General features: G+C 39.3%; 1 protein-coding gene across 8 annotated transcripts in view; it reads right to left on the bottom strand.

The window, feature by feature from the left end:
- The window catches only part of CLHC1 (clathrin heavy chain linker domain containing 1), a 61,518-nt gene that overhangs the window by 12,280 nt on the left and 26,009 nt on the right, over positions 1 to 23,229 (bottom strand). For all 8 annotated transcript variants that reach the window (XM_008956258.3, XM_014343832.3, XM_055107938.1 and 5 more), the window contains one exon: positions 23,101 to 23,207. In XM_008956258.3, the coding sequence (XP_008954506.3) occupies positions 23,101 to 23,207 (107 nt within the window). The remainder of the gene's footprint in view (positions 1 to 23,100; positions 23,208 to 23,229) is intronic.

Raw genomic sequence — 23,229 nt, 5'->3', positions numbered from 1 at the left:
CTGATCTATGATCCAGTTTCATAGATCAAATCTTGGTAAAACCAGGTATGAAATAAAAAATAGATTCTGCGTCTGATTGAGGGTCTACTAATGAAATGTATGGATTTTCACAAGATAATATATAATACCTATTTTATTCACAGACTTTTTAAACTTACTTCTCAACTCTCAGATATACTGTATTGTAAAGAAAATTAATTCTGAATAAGTGGCATGGTGCTAAAAACCCCTAAAGCTTGTATAGTGCTTTGAAATTATCAGCTGGTCTTAACCAATAACCCTAACAAGGTGGGTATCATTAACATTCCTAGTTTTCTTTTCTTTGTTTCTTTTTTTGAGATGGAGTCTCGCTCCGTTGCCAGGCTGGAGTGCAATGGTGTGATCTCGGCTCACTGCAACCTCTGCCTCCCGGGTTCAAGCAATTCTCTTGCCTCAGCCTCCCATTTAGATGGGACTACAGGTACGTGCTACCACGCCCGGCTAATTTTTGTATTTTTAGTAGAGACAGGGTGTCACCATGTTGGCCAGGATGGTCTTGATCTCTTGACCTCGTGATCCGCCTGCCTCGGCCACCCAAAGTGCTGGGATTACAGGCGTGAGCTACCATGCTCGACCTGTTTTCTCTCTTTTCTTTCTTTCTTCTTTCTTTTTTTTTTTTTTTGAGACAGGGTCTCACTGTGTTGCCCAGGCTGGAGTGCAGTGGCACGATCACGGCTCACTGTAATCTTAACTTCCCAGGCTCAGGTGATCCTCCCACTTCAGCCTCCTGGGTAGCTGGGACTATAGTAATGTGCCACCACGGCCGGCTAATTTTTTGTATTTTTTGCAGTGACAGAGTTTCACCAGTTGCCCAGGCTGGTCTTGAACTTCTGGGCCAAGCAATCTGCCTGCCTCAGCCTCCCAAAGTGTTGCTATTACAGGCATGAGCCACCACACCTGGCCAACATTCCTGTTTTTCAAGTAATAAAACTGAGTTTCAAGTAGATAAAGTAGCTTGCTCAAAGAACACAATGCAAGTGTATAGTAAAGATAAAATTGAAACAAAGGTATTGTGCCTCCTATCCAACATTTTATAACATTCTATCTTCTTCATGTTTTGTGATAAGTTAAATATATATACATTTACACACACATATGATGGCAGAAGATAAAAGATTAGGCCAGGCACGGTGGCTCACACTTGTAATCCCAGCACTTTGGGAGGCTAATGCAGGTGGATCACAGGGTCAGGAGTTCGAGACCAGTCTAACCAACATGGTGAAACCCTGTCTCTACTAAAAATACAAAAATTAGCCAGGTGTGGTGGCACCTGCCTTTAATCTCACCTACTCAGGAGGCTGAGGCAGGAGAATCACTTGAACCCAGGAAGCGGAGGTTGCAGTGAGCTGAGATCGTGCCACTGCACTCCAGCCTGGGTGACAGACTGAGACTCCATCTCAAAAAAAAAACAAAACACACACACACACACACACACACACACACACACACAAAGATTTCCTATACCTACTATAGATTAACAAGATTCACGACAATTCAATTAGACTTTCAGGTAAAGACGGTAGACTGAACACATACATTCAATTTTAGTTCATTAAAATCATTAAAATAATGGTAAAGGGATTTCACAAGAATAAATTTAAAAGGAAATAACAAAATTCTGAAAGCCAGAAAATAGAGAGTAGAAACTAGCATAGCAGACGCAGAGCCTTAAAAGTTTGATTCCTAAACTACCAATAAGGAAAACCAAGAAGAAGCAATCCAATTCACACCAAACAACACAGAAAGTCTCAGGAATTGCCAGCACCGGGAACCTCTGTAATGAGATGGGGTAAAACTAGAAGTCATGGCTGAAAGGCTATTTAAAAAGCTATTCCTCACCCAGTCAGATGATACCCCCTTCCAGGACCTAGAAAAAGCTGAGGCTTATTCTCTGAAAAAGATAAAACAAAAGGTGTCTACATGAAGACAACAGGCACAGTTGAGGGTAGAAATACCAAACTATTAATACGCCTTTTTTGAATTTCCAGAGAACTTTCTTCATATCACTAGAATCACTCTACATGTAAGCTCCGTGATGCAAATCATTTTTGCAGGTTTCATTTTCTGCTGTATCCCCAGCACCTAGAACAATGCCCAGCACATATTAGCTAATCAATTTTGTTGAATGAAGAGTAAATGAATAAACAAATGAATGAGCTGGCTCCACACTTGTCTGCCTCTTTATCTCTCTTCCCAATTAGTCCTTTATCTCATTGAAAGGATTGGGTCTTACTAATCTTTGTATCTTAGTACCTAGGTCATAACAGTTTAATCTACAGTTAAAAACAGTCTATTTATTAAAATTTTCTGAAAATGTTATAGGAAAATACTGCTGTGAACATTATTTTATTAGAAGTTCTGCTTCTACCAATGATATCTTTGAGCTTTAATATGTCTTAAAAACTAGGTTTTATACAAACTTTTAAAAACAGAAAGCAATTGTCTAAAAAATAAGTATTTTAAGATTTAAGTAATTTTAATCGATTCTAAGCTATCAAACTTGAGATGGGCCTTTAAAGATCTAAGACTCTGAAAACATGACAGTGTGGCTCACTGGCCGGGCGCGGTGGCTCACGCCTGTAATCCCAGCACTTCGGGAGGCCGAGGCGGGTGGATCACGAGGTCAAGAGATCGAGACTATCCTGGCCAACATGATGAAACCCCGTTTCTACTAAAAATACAAAAAATTAGCTGGGCTTGGTGGCAGGCGCCTGTAGTCCCAGCTACTCGGGAGGCTGAGGCAGGAGAAGGGCGTGAACCCGGGAGGCGGAGCTTGTAGTGAGCTGAGATCACGCCACTGCACTCCAGCCTGGGCGACAGAGTGAGACTCCGTCTCAAAAGCAAACAAACAAACAAACAAAAAAAACGAAAACCAGACAGTGTGGCTCACATGGACTACTATTCCTGGCTATATCTTTCCCTCTCCTTAGATAAAATAAAACAACCTACATCCACAGGGGAATGAAGTCTGAATTTCAGTTATGTATATGATTCAGGAAGCCAAAGCCAACAAATTAATAAAGATCAGCTTCAGGCTGTTGAAACATTAGAGACCAGGCAGAGACAAACATAAAGCCTTTCCAGAGAATACACAGTAATCCCACAGTGGGGAAGAAATTAAGCTCACAATATTATCAATGTAAAAAGCTTACAATATTATATATAAAAATTATCAGTCACACAAATCAAAGCACATCCATGAGCATGAGTTAGGATACCCAATAATCTGGAGAATTTATATACTTCAGAACTACAAACAACTGACTATAAAAGAGAGTATAAAATATCTATGTTTGGCTCAGCACAGTGGCTCACGTCTATAATTCCAACACTTCAGGAGGCCAAGGTGGGAGGAATGCTTGAGCCCAAAAGTTTGAGACCTGCCTGGGCAACACTGTGAGATGTCATCTCTACAACAACAACAACAACAAAAACACATTAACCAGGCATGGTGGGTATGCCTATACTCCCACCAGTATAGGGAGCTACTTGGGAGGCTGAGGTGGGAGGATCACTTGAGCCCACCTCAAGTCAAGAAGGTCAAGGCTGCAATGAGCTGTGGTCACACCACTGCACTCCCACCTGGATGACAGAGTGAGACCCTGTCTCAAAAAAATTATATGTTTAAAATTATTAGAAATATAAAGGTAGAAAAGGAAGCCATAATAAAGATGAACAGATTTTTAAAACAAGCAGATTTGAAATGTTCTAGAAACAAAAGATATGATCATTGAGGTGGCACTACAAATTAGTGGAGAAAGTACAGACTTTACATAAATAGTACTAGAACAGAGAAACTATATATTTAAAAAAATAAGGCCAGGCACGGTGGCTCCGGCCTGTAATCCCAGCACTTTGGGAGGCTGTGACAGGTGGATCACCTGAGGTCAGGAGTTTGAGATCAACCTGGCTAACATGGTGAAACCCCGTTTCTACTAAAAACAGCAACAAAAAAATAATAAAAGAAATTAGCCAGGCATGGTGGCATGCACCTGTACTCCCAGCTACTCCTGAAGCAGGAGAATCGCTTGAACCCAGGAGGCAGAGGTTGCAGTGGGCCGAGATCGCGCCATTGCACTCCAGCTTCGGCAACAAGAGCGAAACTCCATCTCAAATAAAATAAAATAAAATAAAATAAAATAAAATAAAATAAAATAAAACTGGGCCAGGCGTGGTGGCTCACGCCTGTAATCTCAGCACTTTGGGAGGCCAAGACAGGAAGACCACTTGGACTCAGAGGTTCCAGACCAGCCTGGTCAATATGGCAAAACCCCATCTCTACCAAAAATACAAAAATTAACTGGGTGTGGTGGTGCATGCCTCTAGTCCCAGCTACTCAGTGGTTGGGGCATGAGAATCACTTGAACCTGGGAGGAGGAGGAGGTTGCAGTGAGCTGAGATCAAGCCACTGCACTCCAGCTCAGGTGACAGAGCAAGACTGTCTCAAAAAAAAAAAAAAAAAAAAAAATTAAAGAAAAATACTGAACTCCCAAATCATACTGAACACAAAAACAAGTTTCAGGTAGCTTAAAAATAAAATGTAAACAGCAAAACGATGATATTTTCAGAGGAGAAAAAAGAAAAATGACTTAGGGTAGGGAAGGACTTTTACATAATACATAAAAATAATTAACCTCAGAGGAAAAGACTGATAAATTCCACTACATTAAAATTAAAAACTTCTGTTCATCTTAAGATATCATAATGAGAAAAGATTTTTGTAACTCATTTTAATTAACAAAAGATTAATATTTACAATACATAAGTAACTCCTAAAAATCATTGAGAAAAATATAGACAATCCAGCAGCAAAATGGGCAAAAGATCTTAAGTACTTCACAAAATGGGAAATCCAAATACAAAGATATATATGAGCTGAGTGCAGTGGCTCACACCTGTAATCCCAGCACTTTGGGAGGCCAAGGTGGGAGGATGGCTTAAGGCCAGGAGTTTGAGACCAGCCTGGGCAACATAGCAAGTTTCCATCTGTACAAAAAAAATTTTTTAAATTAGCCAGGCATGGTGGCTCACAGCTGTAGTCCCAACGACTAGAGACGCTGAAGTGGGAAGATCACTTGAGCCCAGGAGGTTGAGGCTGCAGTGAGCCATGTTTGTACCACTGCACTCCAGCCTAGGTGACAGAGCAAGACCCTGTCTTAACAAAAGGGTATATGTGTATACATATATATGAAAAGATACTCAATTTCACTGGTAATGAGGCAAGTTTATATTAAAACCATAATAAATTTACATGACCACAAGAATGATAAACATTTAAAGGTCTAACACTACCAACCATTGTCAAAGATATAGAACATAGGAAATCGCATACGTTACCATTGGGAATATGAATTAATACAAACACTTTGGGAAAATGTTTGTTATTATCTTCAAAAGCTGAAGATATGCATACCTTATGACTCAGAGAGTTCAATCTTAGATACATATCCCAGAGAAGTTTACATACATGCACCAGGATATATTTTCATAGCAAAATTGTTTATAATAGCCCCAAACTAGAAACCATCTACATGTCCATCCACCACAGAACAGATAAATACATTGTAGTATATTTCAATCTAGAAGATTTAAAATAAACCACAGCTACATGTAGAAACAAGGCTAAATTTCACAACTAATGTTGAGTGAAAAAAAGACATAAAACAATATAATTATAAGCAGTAGTATAATTCAGGAACACTTGCAGGATTAAAGAATATATGCAGTATAATTCAATTCACATTTAAGTGCAGTGGATTACAAGGATGTGATCCAGCTGCCTATCTCAGTAAATATAAAAGACATATTTTTATTTTCATAATTTCCTTAAGACACAAGTGAATATTTAAGGCAAAAATAGTAACAATGTGTATGATAATAGCACAAAAGAAGAAAGGTGATGGTAAGGTTCATGCATTATATGTAGAGTAGTAAATTATTAATTCAAGGTAGACTCTAGCAAGCAGTGAATATTATAATCCTTAGAATAACAACTAAAACAATAATACAAAGAAGTGTAGCCAAAAAGTCAAGATAGGAGAAAAGAGGGAATTCTTAAAAACTACTCAATTAACACAATATAAGATTGAAAAGAAGAAACTAAGGAACAAAGAACTGATGAAAATAATTGAGAAAAATATAGCAAAATGATAGGCTTAAGACCAAATATATCAATAATTTTGTTAAATAGTTATTATGTTAATTATGTTTAGTCATAGCAAATGAACTAAACTCTTGCTTCTGGCATGAAACCAGATAAAATATATAAAATAACAGCCTTCAAGTCATTGGACATAAGGCAGTGAAGGATAGTGATCCTTGAAAGATGGGAGAAAAAAATCAAGGTGAACCCAACAATAGCCTCAGTTTACTGCCTGGAGAAAGTTTCCAAGCAAGAGTACAAAGATGGAGAAGCCAGTTAGAGTCTGAGTTCCTGAAATGAGGACATGGAGCTGGAAGTCTGGTGAGGTCAATGCATATAAAGATCATAGGGCAGAGTACCAGAAGAAAGAGAGCTGCCTAGGGTAAGAGCTTCAGAGATCTGTACAGCGTTCCCCACAGGTCATCAGCTGAGTACTGATTAGCACATACCGGTGAGGAAGCTACCTAAGGCCAGGGAAAGAACTATTCAGAAGGATTAGAGGGACCAATCCCTAGAGCTCAGAAATAGCTGAGAATAACTCTTCCACCAGAATGGCAAACTTCATAATCCTCAGGTATCAGGTAGAATATTCAGAAGGGTTTTGCTTCCAACCAAACACTGCTCCAGTCCTGCCTAACAAAATTTGAAAACAAGCTCCAGAAGGATCACATTGCTTCCAGGTAACTTACCTATATCCCAGAACAAAGGTTAAGAAGAATTTACCAAAATTCAGCACCATTAAGGTAAAATTCTTTTTTTTTTGAGATGGAGTCTCACTCTGTGGCCCAGGCTGGAGTGCAGTGGCGTGATCTCGGCTCACTGCAAGCTCCGCCTCCCGGGTTCACGCCATTCTCCTGCCTCAGCCTCCCGAGTAGCTGGGACTACAGGCGCCCACCACCACACCCGGCTAATTTTTTTGTATTTTTTTAGTAGAGACGTGGTTTCACCATGTTAGCCAGGTTGGTCTTGATCTCCTGACCTCGTGATTCACCTGCCTCAGCCTCCCAAAGTGCTGGGATTACAGGCATGAGCCACCATGCCCAGCCTAAAATTCTTAATGTCTTGCATCCAATCAAAAATTTAACTTGCAAAAAAGCAAGAAAATATTACCCATAATGAGAAAAAAATGTAATAAATCAAAATTGACATGATAGAATTTGTAGAAAAGGATATTAAAAGTTATTATAACTGTATTATTTCACATTTACGAGGGAGAGGAAAGATGGAATATGTTAAGTAGAGACATGAGCTATATAAGAGAAACTCAAATCAAAGTTACAGAGATGAAAACTACAATGTCTGAAATGAAAAATACACTGGATGGGATTAATTGCAGATTAGATACTGAAGATTAGTCAATTTAAAAACAGCAATAGAAAATAAAATGTAAAAGACTAAAACTTGGACAAAGAATAAATGAGCTGTAGGACAACTTCAGGCATATAACTGACATCCCTGAATCGGTGAGTGGGGAGAAGGGAGGCTGGGGCAGAAACATATTTGAAAAATAATGGCTATGTATTTTCATATATGAGGAAAACCATAACCCACAGATCCAAGAATCTCAATGGACTCCAAGCATAAGAAGCATGAAAATAAAACTATACTAACACAATCAAATTGCCAAAAAAAAAAAGTAAAAATGAGAAAATCTTAAAAGTAGTCATAGAGAAAAGACACATATGTACGGAAGAACAAAGATAAAGATGAAATAACATTTCTCGGCAAAAGTAATGCAAACCAGAAGACAGTGAAACAAAATCCTTTAACTACAGAAAGAAAAAAAAAGTCTATCTAGAATTCTATACCTAGTAAAAATACCTTTCAAAAGCAAAGGTAAAATGTAGAATTTAAAAGCTGAATGAATTTGTCACCAGCAGATCTGCACTAAAAGATTAAAGGTAGTTTTAGCAGAAGTAAAATGATGCCAGATGGAAAAATATACATATGTTTTTGCAGACGGAGTCTCTCTCTGTCACTCAGGCTGGAGAGCAGTGATCTTGGCTCACTGCACCTCCACCTCCTGGATTCTAGTGATTCTCCTGCCTCAGTCTCTCAAGTAGCTGGGATTACAGGTGCAGGCCACCATGCATGGCTAATTTTTGTATTTTTAGTAGAGACGGGGTTTCACCATGTTGGCCAGGCTGGTCTTGAACTTCTGACCTTGTGATCTGCCCACCTCAGCCTCCCAAAGTGCTGGGATTACAGGCGTGAGCCACTGCGCCCAGCCAGAAAAATAGATGTACACAAAGAAATGAAGAATAGATACGGTATATGCTATGAATGTAAGTATTTAGATGTGTAGTGTTTTTATTCTATACATCAAGTGGTATAATATCACTTGAGAATAGAATGGAGTAAGTTAAAGATACAATCTATAAAACCTACAGCACAACCAAAATAAGACAATAATGAGTTATATAGCTCCTAAGTCAACAAAGGAGAAAAATATTCAATTAATCCAAAAGAAGCCAGAAAAAGCAGAAAAAAGGTTTAAAAAAAAAAAGAAGAGATAAGAGAAATGGAAACAAAATAAAACACACCAGTGAAGTGTGGTGGTGTGGTGCTGCACACCTGCACTCCCAGTTACTCTAGAGGCTGAGGCAGGAGGATCCCTTGAGTCCAGAAGTTTGGGTTGTAATGCACTATGATTGTTCCTATGAATAACCACTGCACTCCAGCCTGGGCAACATAGCAAAATCCTCACTCTAAAAATAAATAAATAAAAACAAAACAAACACGTCAACAACAACATTAAATGTAAATAATCTAAGCACCCCAACTAAAAGGCAAAGACTGTCAGATTGTTGTTGTTGCTGTTGTTGTTGTTGTTTTGAGATGGAGTCTTGCTCTGTCACCCAGGCTGGAGTGCAGTAGTGTGATCTTGGCTCACTGCAACCTTTGCCTCCTGGGTTCAAGCGATTCTCCTGCTTCAGCCTCCTGAATACCTGGGATTACAGGCACTCACCACCATGCCCAGGTAATTTTTGTATTTTTAGTAGAGACAGGTTTTCACCATGTTGGCCAGGCTGGTCTCGAACTCCTGACCTCAAGTGATCCACCCACCTCGGCCTCCTAAAGTGCTGGGATTACAGGTGTGAGTCACTGCTTCTGGCCTCAAAATGTATTTTTAAAAAGTAGGATCCAAGTATATGTTGCTTAGAAGAAACTGATCTTATATATGAAGACACTAATAGATTAAAAGTTAGAGGACTGAAGAAGATAAACCATGCTAATACTAATCTAAACAAAGAAGGAATCACTCTTCTGATTTCAAAACTTACTACTAAGCTACAGTAATCAAGATAGTATACTACTGGCGTGGGGTGGACATCTAGAGCAATGGGATAGAACTGAAAGTCAAGAAATAAACTCTAAATATTTATAGTCAATTGATTTTTGACAAAGAGGTGAAAATTCAATGGATACAAAGTATTTTCCCAACAAGGTGCTGGGAAAACCAGATTATCCTTAAGCAAAAGAATGAAACTGGACCCCTACCTCACATCACACAGAAAAATTAACCAAAAGTATATCATGTATCTGAATGTGTAAAACTCTTAGAAGAAAACAGGAGTAGATCTCTGTGATTTTTTTTTTTTTTTTTTTTTGAGATGGAGTCTTACTCTGTCACCCAGGCTGGAGTGCAGTGGCATGATATCAGCTCACTGCAACCTCCGCCTCCTGGGTTCAAGCAATTCTCCTGCCTCAGCCTCCCGAGTAGCTGGGATTCCAGGTACCCGCCACCACACCCGGCTAATTTTTGTATATTTAGTAGAGACAGGGTTTCACCATTTGGGCCAGGCTAATCTTGAACTCCTGACCTTGTGATCCACCCGCCTCAGCCTCCCAAAGTGCTGGGATTATAGGCGTGAACCACCGCGCCTGGACAGATCTCTATGATCTTAAGTTAGGCAAAGATTTCATAGCTACAACACAAAAGGCAAAGCCATAAAAGAGAAAATTCGTAAGTGGAACTTATCAAAATTAAAAACTTTTAACTTCAAAAGAAACCAGTGAAACACTTTTTTTTTAAATTAAAAAGAGTGAAAAGACAACCCACAGTTGGGAAAAAAATATTTGCAAATCAAGTATCAAATAGGGTTTTAATTCAGACTATATAAGGAACTCTTAAAACTCAATAATAAAAACACAAAAAACACAATTTACAAATGAGCAAAGGACAGACATTTCTCCAAAGAAGACATACAAATGGCCAAGAGACAAGTGAAAAGATGCCTAACATTACTAGTCATTATGGACATGTAAATAAAAACCACAATGAGATACCACTTCACACTTATTAGAAAGTCTATAATCAAAAGATAGATAAAAACACACCCTGTTCATAAGGAACCCTTATACATTACTAGCAGGAATGGAAAACGGTGCAACCAAACAGATTAGCAATTCCTCAAAGTGTTAATACAGAGCTACCATATAATTTAGCTTGGCAATTTCACTCCTAAGTCTCCACCTAAAAGAAATAAAAATATGTAACCACACAAAAACTTGTATACAAATGTTCATAGCAGCATTATTCATAATAGCCAAAAAGTGGGAAAAGCCCAATGACCATCAACTGATGAATGTATAGACAAAATGCAGTACATTCATACAATGGAATACTATTTAGCCATATAAAGAAATGATACATGCTACAGCATGAACAAACCTCAAAAACATTATGCTAAGTGAAAGAAACCTGTAACAAAAAGACCACATAGTGTATGATCCCATTCACACAAAAGGACCAAAGCAGGTAAATCTATACTGACAGCAAATAGATGAGTGGTTGCCTGCAGTTTGGAGAGGAAGAAGAGACCAGGGAATGAGGAGTTAATGGGTACAAAGTTTATTTTTGTAATGATGAAAATGTTCCAAAATTAGGTTATGGTAATGGTTTCCCAACTCTGTATTACAGTAAAATCATTAAATTTTGTGGAGTTTTTCCCACAAAGGCAACATATTCATTATACTAATAGAAAAGAACAAAACTAACATAATCATCTCAATAAATGTAAAAAAAAAGTATTTGACAAATCTAATATCCATTTCTGATCGAAGTTCTCAGCAACCATGAATACAAGAGAATTTCTTCAACCTCATAAACGGCATATATGAAGAACCTATAGCTAATAATTAATAATGAAAAACTAAATGCTTTATCCCTAAGATCATGAACAAGGCAGGAATATCTCCTTTTATCACTTCTATTCAAAACTGTATTGGAGAATTTAGCCAGTACAATAAAGCAAGAAAAAAAAAAAGTCACCCAGATTTGAAAAAAAGTAAAACTGTCTTTATTAGCTGATGACATGATCACTTACACAGAACATCCTAAGAAAGCCACAGAAGTACTAGAACTAACAAAGATTTAGCGAAGTCACAGGATACAAGACCAATATACAAAAGTCAACTGAATTTTTTTAAATCTCTTTTTTAAAAATAGAAACTGTATATCTGTATATATTTAAGGTCTACAACATGATGTTTGATATACATAGTGAAACGATTAATATGTCAAGCTAAATTAACATATCCATTACCTCTGTGTGTGTGTGTGTTTGTGCATGTGTATTGAGAACACTTATACTCCACTCTCTTAGCAACTTTTTTTTTCTTTTTTTGGGGGGATGGGGTACCATTCTGTCACCAGTCTGGAGTACAGTGGTGTGATCATAGCTCACTGCAGCCTCAAACTCCTGGGCTCAAGCAATCCTCCTGCCTCAGCCACCCAACTAGCTGGTACTACAGGTATGTGCCACCATGCCCAGCTATGCAATTTCGATTATGCAATATAGTATTATTAACTATAGTCAACATGCTGTACATTTATCCTACATAACTCAAACTTAGTATCCTCTGACCAACATTTCCCTATTTCCCCCACCTACCCTGTCCTTAGTTACCACCATTCCACTCTCCGCTTCTATGAATTCGACTTTTTTGGATTCCACATATAAATGAGATCATGTACTATTTGTGTTTCTGTGCCTGGCTTAGTTCACTTAGTATAATGTGCTCCAGGTTTATCCATGTTGTTGTATCTGATGAAAGAAATTAAAGAAGACACAAATAAATGGAGAGATATGCCATGCTATGAACTGGAAGAATTAATATTGTTAAAATATCCAGGAAGGCAGAGCAAGATGGCTGAACAGAAGCCTCCACTGATTGTCCTCCCCACAGGAACAACAAATTTAACTGTCTACATGGCCGGGCATGGCGGCTCACACCTGTAATCCCAGCACTTTCGGAGGCCAAGGCAGGCAGATCACTTGAGGTCAGGAATTCGAGACCAGCCTGGCCAACATGGTGAAACCCCATCTCTACTAAAAATACAAAAATTAGCCAGGCATGGTGGCAGGCACCTGTAATCCCAGCTATTGGGGAGGCTGAGGCAGGAGAATCACTTGAACCCAGGAGGCGGAGGATGCAGTGAGCCGTTGCACCACTGCACTCCAGCCTGGGTGACAGAGTGAGACTCTTGTCTCAAAAACAAACAAACAAACAAACAAAAAACAAAAACAAAAAAACTACCTACCCAAAAAAGCACCTTCATAAGAACCAAAAGTCAGTTGTGTAATCACAGCACCTGATTATAGCTTCATGTTACTGAAAGAGGCACTGAAGAGGGTAGAAAGACAGTATTGAATTGCCAACTCACCACTCCCCCATCCTTTGGTAGTGGCCATGTGCCATGGAGAACCTGTGCTTGGTGGAGGGAGAGTGCAGTGATTGTAGGACTTCGCATCGGAACTCAGTGCCACCCTTCCACAGTGGAAAGCAACATCAGGCAGAACTCAGCCAATTCTCATGCAGGAAGCACTTAGACCAGCCCTAGCCAGAAGAGAATCATCTATCCCAGCAGGTTGGAATTTGAGTTCTGGCAAGCCTCACCACCACAGACTCAAGTGCTTTGGGGTCCTAAATAAACTTGAAAGGCGGTCTGCACCACAAGGACTGCAAATCCTAGGTAAGTACTAGTGTTGTGCTGGACTCACAGTCAGTGGACTTGGAAGGCATATTACCTAGTAAGAAATCAGATGATGTGGCCGAAGGAGTGTTTGTGCCACCACTCCCCCAACCCAGAGAGTGCAGCTCACAACTGTGAAAAAGAGTCCTTCCTTCCACTTGAGGAGAGGAGATGGAAGAGTAAAGAGGACTTTGTCGTGCAATTTGGATACCGGCTCAGCCATAATAGGATAGGAAACCAGGCAGAGTCATGAGGCCCCTATTCCAGGCCCCCCAAACTCCGGGACAACATTTCTAGACACACACTTGTCAGAAGCGAAGCCACTGTCTTGAAAGGAAGGACCCAATCCTGGCAGGACTCATCACCTGCTGACTAAACAGCCCCTTGGGCCCTGAATGATCAGCAGCAGTAGCCAGGTAGTACATGCTGTGGGTCTTGGGTAAGACTCTGAGATATGTTGGCTTCAGGTGTGACCCAGCACATTCCCAGCTGTAATGGCTATCAGCTGGGTGATCAGCTTCTTCTTGAGAAAAGCAGAAGAGTAAAAAAGACTTTGTCTTGCAGCTTAGGTACCAGCTTGGCCATAGTGAGGAAGAGCACCAAGCAGGCTATTGGGGTCCCCAATTCCAGCACTTCGTTCTTGGATGGCATTTATGGACCTAGCCTGAACCAGAGGGGAGCCCACTGCCCTGAGGGGTGAGTTTCAGGCCTGGTAGCATTCACCACTAGCTGACTGAAGAGGCTTTGGGCCTTGACTGAATATCGGTGGTAGCCTGGCAGTACTTCCTGTGGGCCTGTGGCAGTGCTATCCATAGGGAGAGACTCCTCTGCCTGCGGGAAGGAGAGGAAAAAACAGGAAGGACTTTGTCTTATGGTCTGGGTACAAGCTCAGCCATAATAGAAAACAGTGCCAGGTAGATTCCTAAAGTTTCCAACTCTAAACCCTGGCTCCTGATGGTATCTCTGGAGCCACCCAGGCCTAGGGAACTCACTACCATGAAGGAAAAAAAAACAAGCCTGGATGGCTTCACCACCTGTTGATTGTAGAGCCCTAGGGCCTTCAGCAAATGTAGGAGGTAGCCATGTAGTGATTACAGTGGGCCTTGGACAAGACCCAGTGCTGTGCTGGCTTCAGGTCTGACCTACTATATTCCCAGAGCTGGTGACCACAGTGGTGCTTGTGTTCCACCCCTTCTCCAGCTCCAGGCAGCTCAGCACAGATTTGATGCAGTCTAGATCACAAGGACTGCAACTTGGAGAGACTCCATTTTAGGGGAGAAAGTAATGGAAAAGAACAAGAATTCTCTGGCAATACAGAGAATTCTTCTGGATCTTATCCAAAACCGCAAAGGTGGTACCTCTAATGCAGATATGGTTGCAGTAACCAAAAACTTAGATCACAACACCCAAGTCTCCTTCAATATCTGGAAAGCCTTCCCAAAAAGGACAGGTTCAAACAAGCCCACACTGTGAAGACTACAATAAATACCCAGTTCTTCAATGCCCAGACACAGATAAACAGCCACAAGCATCAAGACCAACCAGGAAAACATGACCTCACCAAACAAACTAAATAAGGTAACAGGGCCAATCCTAGAAAGACAAAGATATGTGACCTTTCAGGCAGAGAATTCAAAATAGCTGTTTTGAGGAAACTCAACAAAATTTAAGATAACACAAAGAAGGAATCCAGAATCCTATCGGAAAAATTTAACTAAGAGATTGAAATAATTAGAAAGAGACAGGCATAAATTCTGGAGTTGAAAAATGCAATTGACATGCTGAAGAATGCATCAAAGTCTCTTAGCAGCAGAATTAATCAAGCAGAATATTAGTGATCTTGAAGCCAGACTATCTGAAAATATACAGTGAGAGGAGACAAAAGAAAGGAGAATAAAAAAGAATAAGGCACATCTTCAAGATCTAGAAAATAACCTCAAAAGTGCAAATCAAGGAGTTATTGGTCTTAAAGAGGAGGTAGAAAGACAGAGATGGGGTAGAAAGTTTATTCAAAGGGATAATACCTGGCTGGGTGCGGTGGCTCACGCCTGTAATCCCAACACTTTGGGAGGCTGAGGAGGGTGGATCACCTGAGGTCAGGAGTTTGAGACTGGCTGGACCAACATGGCAAAACCATGTCTGTACTAAAAAATACAAAAATTAGCTGGGTATGGTGGCACACCTGTAGTTTCAGCTATTCAGGAGGCTGAGCCAGGAGAATCACTTGAACCCAGGAGGCAGAGGTTGCAGTGAGCCAAGATCACACCACTGCACGTGAGCCTGGGTGACAGAGCATGACACCATCTCAAAAAATCCAAAACAAACAAAAGGGATAATACCAGAGAACTTTCCAAACCTAGAGAAAGCTATCAATATTCAAGTACAAGGTTATAGAACAGCAAGCAGATTTAACGCAAAGAAGACTCTCAAGGCATTTAATAATCAAACTCCCAAAGGTCAAGGATAAAGAAAAGATCCTAAAAGCAGCAAGAGAAAATAAATGACATACAATGGAGTTCCAATATGTCTGGCAGCAGACATTTTAGTGGAAACCTCACAGGCCAGGAGAGAGTGGCAGGACATGTTTAAAGTGTTGAAGAAAAAAAACATTTACCCTAGAATAATATATCTGGCAAAAAATATCCTTCAAACACGAAGGAGAAATAAAGACTCTCCCAGACAAACAAGCTGAGGGATTTCATCAACATCATACTTGTCCCTTAAGAAATGCTGAGGTGGCCAGGTGCAGTGGCTCATGCCTGTAATCCCAGCACTTTGGGAGACCGAGGTGGGAGGACTGCCTGAGCTCAGGAGTTCGCAATCAGCCTGGGCAACACGGTGAAACCCCATCTCTACTAAAATACAAAAAACTAGCTGGGTGTGGCAGCGTGCACCTGTAGTCCCATCTATTTGGGAGGCTGAGGCAGGAGACTTGCTTGAACCCAGGAGGTGGAGGTTGCAGTGAGCTGAGATCATGCCACTGCACTCCAGCCTGGACAAAAGAGTGAGACTCTGTCTCAAAAAAAAAAAAAAAAAAAAGAAATGTTGAGGGGAGTACTTCAATCAGAAAGAAAAGGATATTAACGAACAATAAGAAATTAAAGGTACAAAACTCACTGCTAATAGTAAGTTCACACAAAAAAGACAGTATTATAACACTGTAATTGTGTGTAAATTACTCATATCTTAAGTAGAAAGGCTAAAAGATGAACTGATCAAAAATAATTACTACAAAAACTTTTCAAGACATTGACAGTACAATAAGATATAGATAGAAACAACAAAAAATTAAAAAGCTAGGGGACAAAGTTAAAGTCTAGAATTTTTATTAGTTTTCTCTTTGCTTGTTAGTTTTTTGTTTGTTTATGCAATCAGTGTTGTCATCAGTTTATAATAATGGGTTATAAGATATTATTTGCAAGTCTCATGATAACCTCAAATCAAAAAGCATACAATGGAGACTCAAAAAATAAAAAGCAAGAAATTCAAACATACCACCAGAGAAAATCATCTTCACTAAAAGAAAGACAGGGAGGAAGGAAAGAAGGAAGAGAAGACCATAAAACAACCACAAAATAACAAAATGACAGGAGTGAGTCCTTACTTAATATCAAGTGAATGTTAGCAGACTAAACTTTCCAATCAAAAGACATAGAGTGGGCCAGACACAGTGGCTCACACCTGTAATCTCAGCACTTTGGGAGGCCAAGGCAGGAGGATTACCTGAACCCAGGAGTTCAAGATCAGCCCAGGCAACATGGTGAGACCTTGTCTCCACAAAATTAGCCAAGTGTGGTGGTGCATGCCTGTGATCCCAGCTACTTGACAGGGTGAGTGAGATGGTAGGATCACTTGAGCCCAGGAGGTTGAGACTGCAGTGTGCTGTGTTCATACCACTGCGCTAAAGCCTGGGTGACAGAAAAAGACTGTCTTAAAAAAAAAAAAGAAAAAAAAAACAGTGGCTGAGTAGATAAAAAAATAAGACCCAATGATCTGTTGCCTACAAGAAACACTTCATCTTTAAAGACACATATAGACTGAAAATAAAGGAATGGAAAAAGATATTCCATGCAAATGGAAACCAAAAAAGAGCAGAAGTAGACAAAATAGATTTCAAGATAAAAACTATAAAAAGAGACAAAGAAAGTCATTATATAATGATAAAGGGGTCAATTCAACAAGAGGACATAACAATTGTAAATATATATGCCCCTAACACTGGAGTACCCAGCTACATAAAGCAAATATTATTAGTGCTAAAGAGAGAAATAGACCCCAATACAATAATAGTTGGAGAATTCAACACCCTCACTTTCAGCACTGGACAGATCATCCAGGCAGAAAATCAACATAGAATCATCAGACTTGATCTGCACTATAGACAAAATGGATCTAATAGATATTTACAGAACGTATCACCCAACAGCTGAAAAATACACATTCTTCTTCTCAGCACATGGGTCATTCTCAAGGAAAGACCATATGTTAGGCCACAAAGCAAGTATTAAAACATTCAAAAAATTGAAATAATATCAAGCACCTTCTCTGATCACAGTGAAATAAAACTAGAAATCAATAATAAGAGGAATTTTGGAAACCATACAAATATGGAAACTAAACAATATGCTCCTGACTGACCATACACAGGTCAATGAAGAGATTAAGAAGGAAATTTAAAGATTTCTTGAAACAAACAATAATGGAAACACAACATACCAAAACCTATAGGATAACAATGAAAGCAGTACTAAGAGAAAAGTTTATAGCTATAAGTGCTTACATCAAAAAAGAAGAAAAATTTCAAATAAACACCCTAATGATGCATCTTAAAGAACTAGAAAAGCAAGAGCAAACCAAACCCAAAGTTTTTAGAAGAAAAGAAACAATGAAGATCAGAGCAGAAATAAATGAAATTGAAATGAAGAAAACAATTATAAAAATCAATGAAGAGTTTAAAAAAAAATTGACAAATCCTTAGCCAAAGTAAGTACGAAAAAAAGAGAGAAGACCTGAGTAAATAAAATCAGAGATGAAAAAGGAGACATTCCAACCAATACCACAGAAATTCAAAGGAGCCTTATAGGTTACTATGAGCAACTATATGCCAATAAATTGGAAAACCTAGAAGAAATGAATAAATTCTTAAGACACATACAACCCACCAATATTGAACCATAAAGAAATCCAAAACCTGAATAGACCAATAAGTAATGAGATTGAAGCTGTAATATAAGGTCTCCCTGAAAAGAAAAGCCCAGGACCTGATGGCTTCACTTCTGACTCTACCAAACATCTAAAAAAGAACTAATACATATCCTACTCAAGCTATTCCAAAAAATAGAGGCAGAGGAAATACTTCTAAACTCGTTCTACAAGTCCAGTATTACCCTGATACCAAAACCAGACAAAGACACATCAGAAAAGAAAACTACATGTCAATAATTCTGATAAACATTGATGCAAAAATCATCAACAAAATACTAGCAAACCCCAATAACACATTAAAAAAATCATTCATCATAACCAAGTGGGATTTATCCTAGGGATGCAAGGATGGTTCAACATACACAAATGAATCAATGTAATGTATCCTATATCAACAGAATGAAGGACAAAAACCATATAATAATTTCAAGAGATGCTGAAAAAGCATTTAATAAAATTCAACATTCTTCATGATAAAAACCAGAAAAAAATCTGGGGATAGAAGGAATATACCTCAACTAATAAAAGCCATATATGACAGAACCACAGCTAGAATCATACTGAATGGGAGGAAACTGAAAGCCTTTCCTGTAAGATCTGGAACACAACAAAGATGCCCACTTTCACCACTGGTATTCAACACAGTACTGGAAGTCCTAGTTAGAGCAATCAGACAAGAAAAAGAAATAAAGGGCATCCAAATTGGAAAGGAAGAAGTTAAATTATCTTTGTTTTCTGATGATGTAATCTTATATTTGAAAAAAAAAAAAAAAAACCTAGCTGGGCGTGGTGGCTCATGCCTGTAATTCCAGCACTTTGGGAGGCCGAGGTGTGCGGATCACCTGAGGTCAGGAGTTTGAGATCAGCCTGATCAACATGGAGAAACCCTGTCCCTACTAAAAATACAAAAATTAGCCAGGCCTGGTGGCAGGTGCCTATAATCCCAGGTACTCGGGAGGCTGAGGCAGGAGAATTGCTTGAACCCAGGAGGCGGAGGTTGCAGTGAGCTGAGATCGCGCCATTGCACTCCAGCCTGGGGGACAAGAGTGAGACTCTGTCTCAAAAAAAAAAAGTAAAAGAAAAAAATCTAGAGACTCCACCAAAAAACTATTAGAGGCCAAGCATGGTGGCTAACACCTGTAATCCCAACACTTTGGGAGGTCAAGGCGGGCTGATCACTTGAGGTCAGGAGTTCAAGACCAGACTGGCCAACATGGCAAAACTCCATCTCTACTGATAATACAAAAAAAGTTAGCTGGGCATGGTGGTGCACGCCTGTTGTCCCAGTGACTCGGGAGGCTGAGGCAGGAGAATCACTTGAACCTGGGAGGCGGAGGTTGTAGTGAGCTGAGATTGCACCACTGCACTCCAGCCTGGGTGACAGAGTGAGACTCAGTCTCAAAAAAAAAACAACTATTAGAACTGATAAACTCAGTGAAGTTGAAAGATACAAAATCAACATATAAAAATCAGTGCATTTCTATATGCCAACAACAAACAATCTGAAAAAGAAATTTAAAAATGTAATCCTGCTTATGATAGCCACAAATTAAATACCTAGAATTAACCAAAGCACTGAAACAGCTCTACAACTAAAACTATAAAACACTGATGAAAGAAACTGAAGAGGACACACAAAAAATGGAAACATATGCCATGTTCATGGATTGGAAGAATCAGTATTGTTAAAATGTCTATACTACCCAAAGCAATCTACAGATTTAATGCAATCCCTATCAAAATACCATGAAATTCTTCACAGAAATAGAAGAAACAACTCCCAAATTTATATGGAACCACAAAAGACCCAGAACAGACAAAAACCATCCTAAGCAAAAAGAACAAAACTGGAGGAATCACATTATCTAACTTCAAATTCTACTACAGAGCTATAGTAACCAAAACAGCATGGTAATGGAATAAAAACAGATGCACAGTCCAATGGAACAGAATAGAGAACCCAGAAACAAATGCACATACCTAAAGTGAACTCACTTTTGACAAAGGTGACAAGAACATATACTGGGGAAAAGACAGTCTCTTCAGTAAATGGTGCTGGGAAAACTGGATATCCATATGCAGAAAAATGAAACTAGGCCCCTATCTCTTGTCATAGAAAAAACCAAATCAAAATGCATTAAATATTTAAATCTAAGACCTCAAACTATGAAACCACTACAAGAAAACATTGGGGAAATTCTCCAGGACGTTGGTCTCGGCAAAAATTTCTTGCATAATACCCCATAAGCACAGGCAATTGAAGAAAAAAATGGACAAATGGGATCACATCAAGGTAAAAAGCTTCTGCACAGAAAGGATACAACCAACGAAGTGAAGAGACAACCCACAGAATGGGAGAAAATATTTGCAAACTACCCATCTAACAAGGAGTTCATAACAAGAATACATAAGGAGCTCAAACAACTCCACAGGAAAAAAATCTAATAATCTGATTAAAAATGGGCAAAAGATGGCCAGGTGAGGTGGTTCACGCCTGTAATCCCAACACTTTGGGAGGCCAAGGCGGGTGGATCACCTAAGGTCGGGAGTTAGAGACCAGCCTGACCAACATGATGAAACCCCATCTCTTCTAAAAATACAAAATTAGCTGGGCATGGTGGTGCATGCTTGTAATCCCAGCTACCAGGGAGTTTAAGGTAGGAGAATCACTTGAACCTGGGAGGCGGAGGTTGCGGTGAGCCGAGATCATGCCATTGCATTGCAGCCTGGGCAACAAGAGGGAAACTCTGTCAAAAAAAGAAAAGACAAAATATTTGAATAGACATTTCTCAAAAGAAGACATACAAATGGCAACCAGGCATATGAAAAGGTGCTCCACATCATTGATCATTAGAGACATACAAATCAAAACTACAATGAGATATCATCTCAGCCCCCTTAAAACAGTAGCTTTTATCCAAGAGTCAGGCAATAAGAAATGCTGGCAAGAATGTGGAGAAAAGGGAACCCTTGTACACTGTTGGTGGGAATGTAAATTAGTACAACCACTATGGAAAACAGTTTGGAGGTTCCTCAAAAAACGAAAACTTGGGTTACCATATGATCCAGCAATCCTATGATTATACCATATGATCAACAATCCTATGATTAATGCAGTGCTATTCACAATAGCCACGATTTGGAAGCAACCTAAGTGTCCATCAACAGACAAATGGAAAGAAAATGTGGTACGTACAGGCAATGGAGTACTATTCAGTCATAAAAAAGAATGAGATCCTATCATTTGCAACAACATGGATGGAACCAGAGGTCATTTTGTTAGGTGAAATAAGCCAGGCACTGAAGGACAAACTTCACATGTTCTCACTTGTTGGTGGAGTTAAAAATAAAAACAATTGAACTCATGAACATAGTAGAAGGATGGTTACCAGAGGCTATGAAGGGTAGTAGGGGAGTTGGGTGGGGGAGTTGGGCTGTTTAATAGGTTAAAAAAAATAGCTAAATTGTTAAAATGCCATACTGCCCAAAGCAGGGAAATCTACAAAGCAGGGAACTACAAAATCACAATGAGATACCATCTTACACCAATCAGAATGGCTATTAATAAAAAGTCAAAAGGCAACAAATGTTGGAGAGGATGTGGAGAAAAGGGAACACTTTTACATTTTTGGTAGGAATGTAAATTAGTATAATCTCTATGGAATACAGTACGGAAATTTCTCAAAGAGCTAAAAATAGAACTACCATTCAATCCAGCAATCCCGCTACTGGGTATCTACCCAAAGGAAAATAAACCATTATATGAAAAAGACACCTGCATTCATTATGTTTACCACAGCACTATTCACAATAGCAAAGTCAGAGAATCAACCTAAGTGTCCATCAAGGGATGATTGGATAAAGAAAATACACACACACACACACACACGCACACACACACACATACACCACAGAATACTACTCAGCCATAAAATAAAACTGAACGCCATTATCCTAAGTAAAATAAATTAGGGCGAGAGAACTAGGAAGTAGCAGGAAGACAGGGATACTGAGGGGCATGAGGGAACTTTTGAGTGATAATCTCATGGGTGTATGCATATGTCAAAGCTTACCAAATTAGGCTGGGCACGATGGTTCACGCCTGTAATTCCAGTACTTTGGGAGGCCAAAGCAGGCAGATCGCCTGAGGTTAGTTCGAAACCAGTCTGGCCAACATGGAAAACCCCGTCTCAACTAAAAATACAAAAAATTTAGCTGGGTGTGGTGGCACACACCTGTAATCCCAGCTACTCGGGAGGCTGAAACGGGAGAATCGTTTGAACCTGGGAGGCAGAGGTGGCAGTGAGCCAAGACTGTGCACTGCACTCCAGCCTGGACAACAAGAATGAAACTCTGTCTCAAAAAAAAAAAAACTTACCAAATTTTGTACTTTAATATGTACAATTTGTTGTATTATGTCAATTTACCACAAGGAAGCTGTGCTTTAAAAGGATGTGGAGCAAATTTGACAAAGTATTAACATTTATTAAATCTTGATAGTGAGTACATGGGTGTTAATGTTTCTCCATACTTTTCTGTATACTTAAAATCGTTCATAATGTAATTTAGAAAATCTAATCAAATCCCTAATGTTACTGCTAAGCAAACTGAGTAAATGGTAGAGATAGGGCTGGGGCCTAGATCTTTAGTCTCCCAGTTTAATGCTTTTTCTATTTTATGAGAGAAAAAGTAGTAAATTTTCATACATATATAAGGTTCAGAGAGAAATGCTTACCCTTAAATGTATTCATTGTACCAATGTTTCGAAGAATTCTTCTAGGACTGTTTGCTGCATAACAAGCTGCCTTTTCATATTCACCAAGTGAGATTAACTCATTAAATCTATAGCCATCACATTTTATAA

The sequence above is a fragment of the Pan paniscus genome, chromosome 12, assembly GCF_029289425.2.
Source record: "Pan paniscus chromosome 12, NHGRI_mPanPan1-v2.0_pri, whole genome shotgun sequence".
NCBI lineage: Eukaryota > Metazoa > Chordata > Mammalia > Primates > Hominidae > Pan > Pan paniscus.
This window is presented reverse-complemented; position numbering and strand designations above follow the sequence as displayed.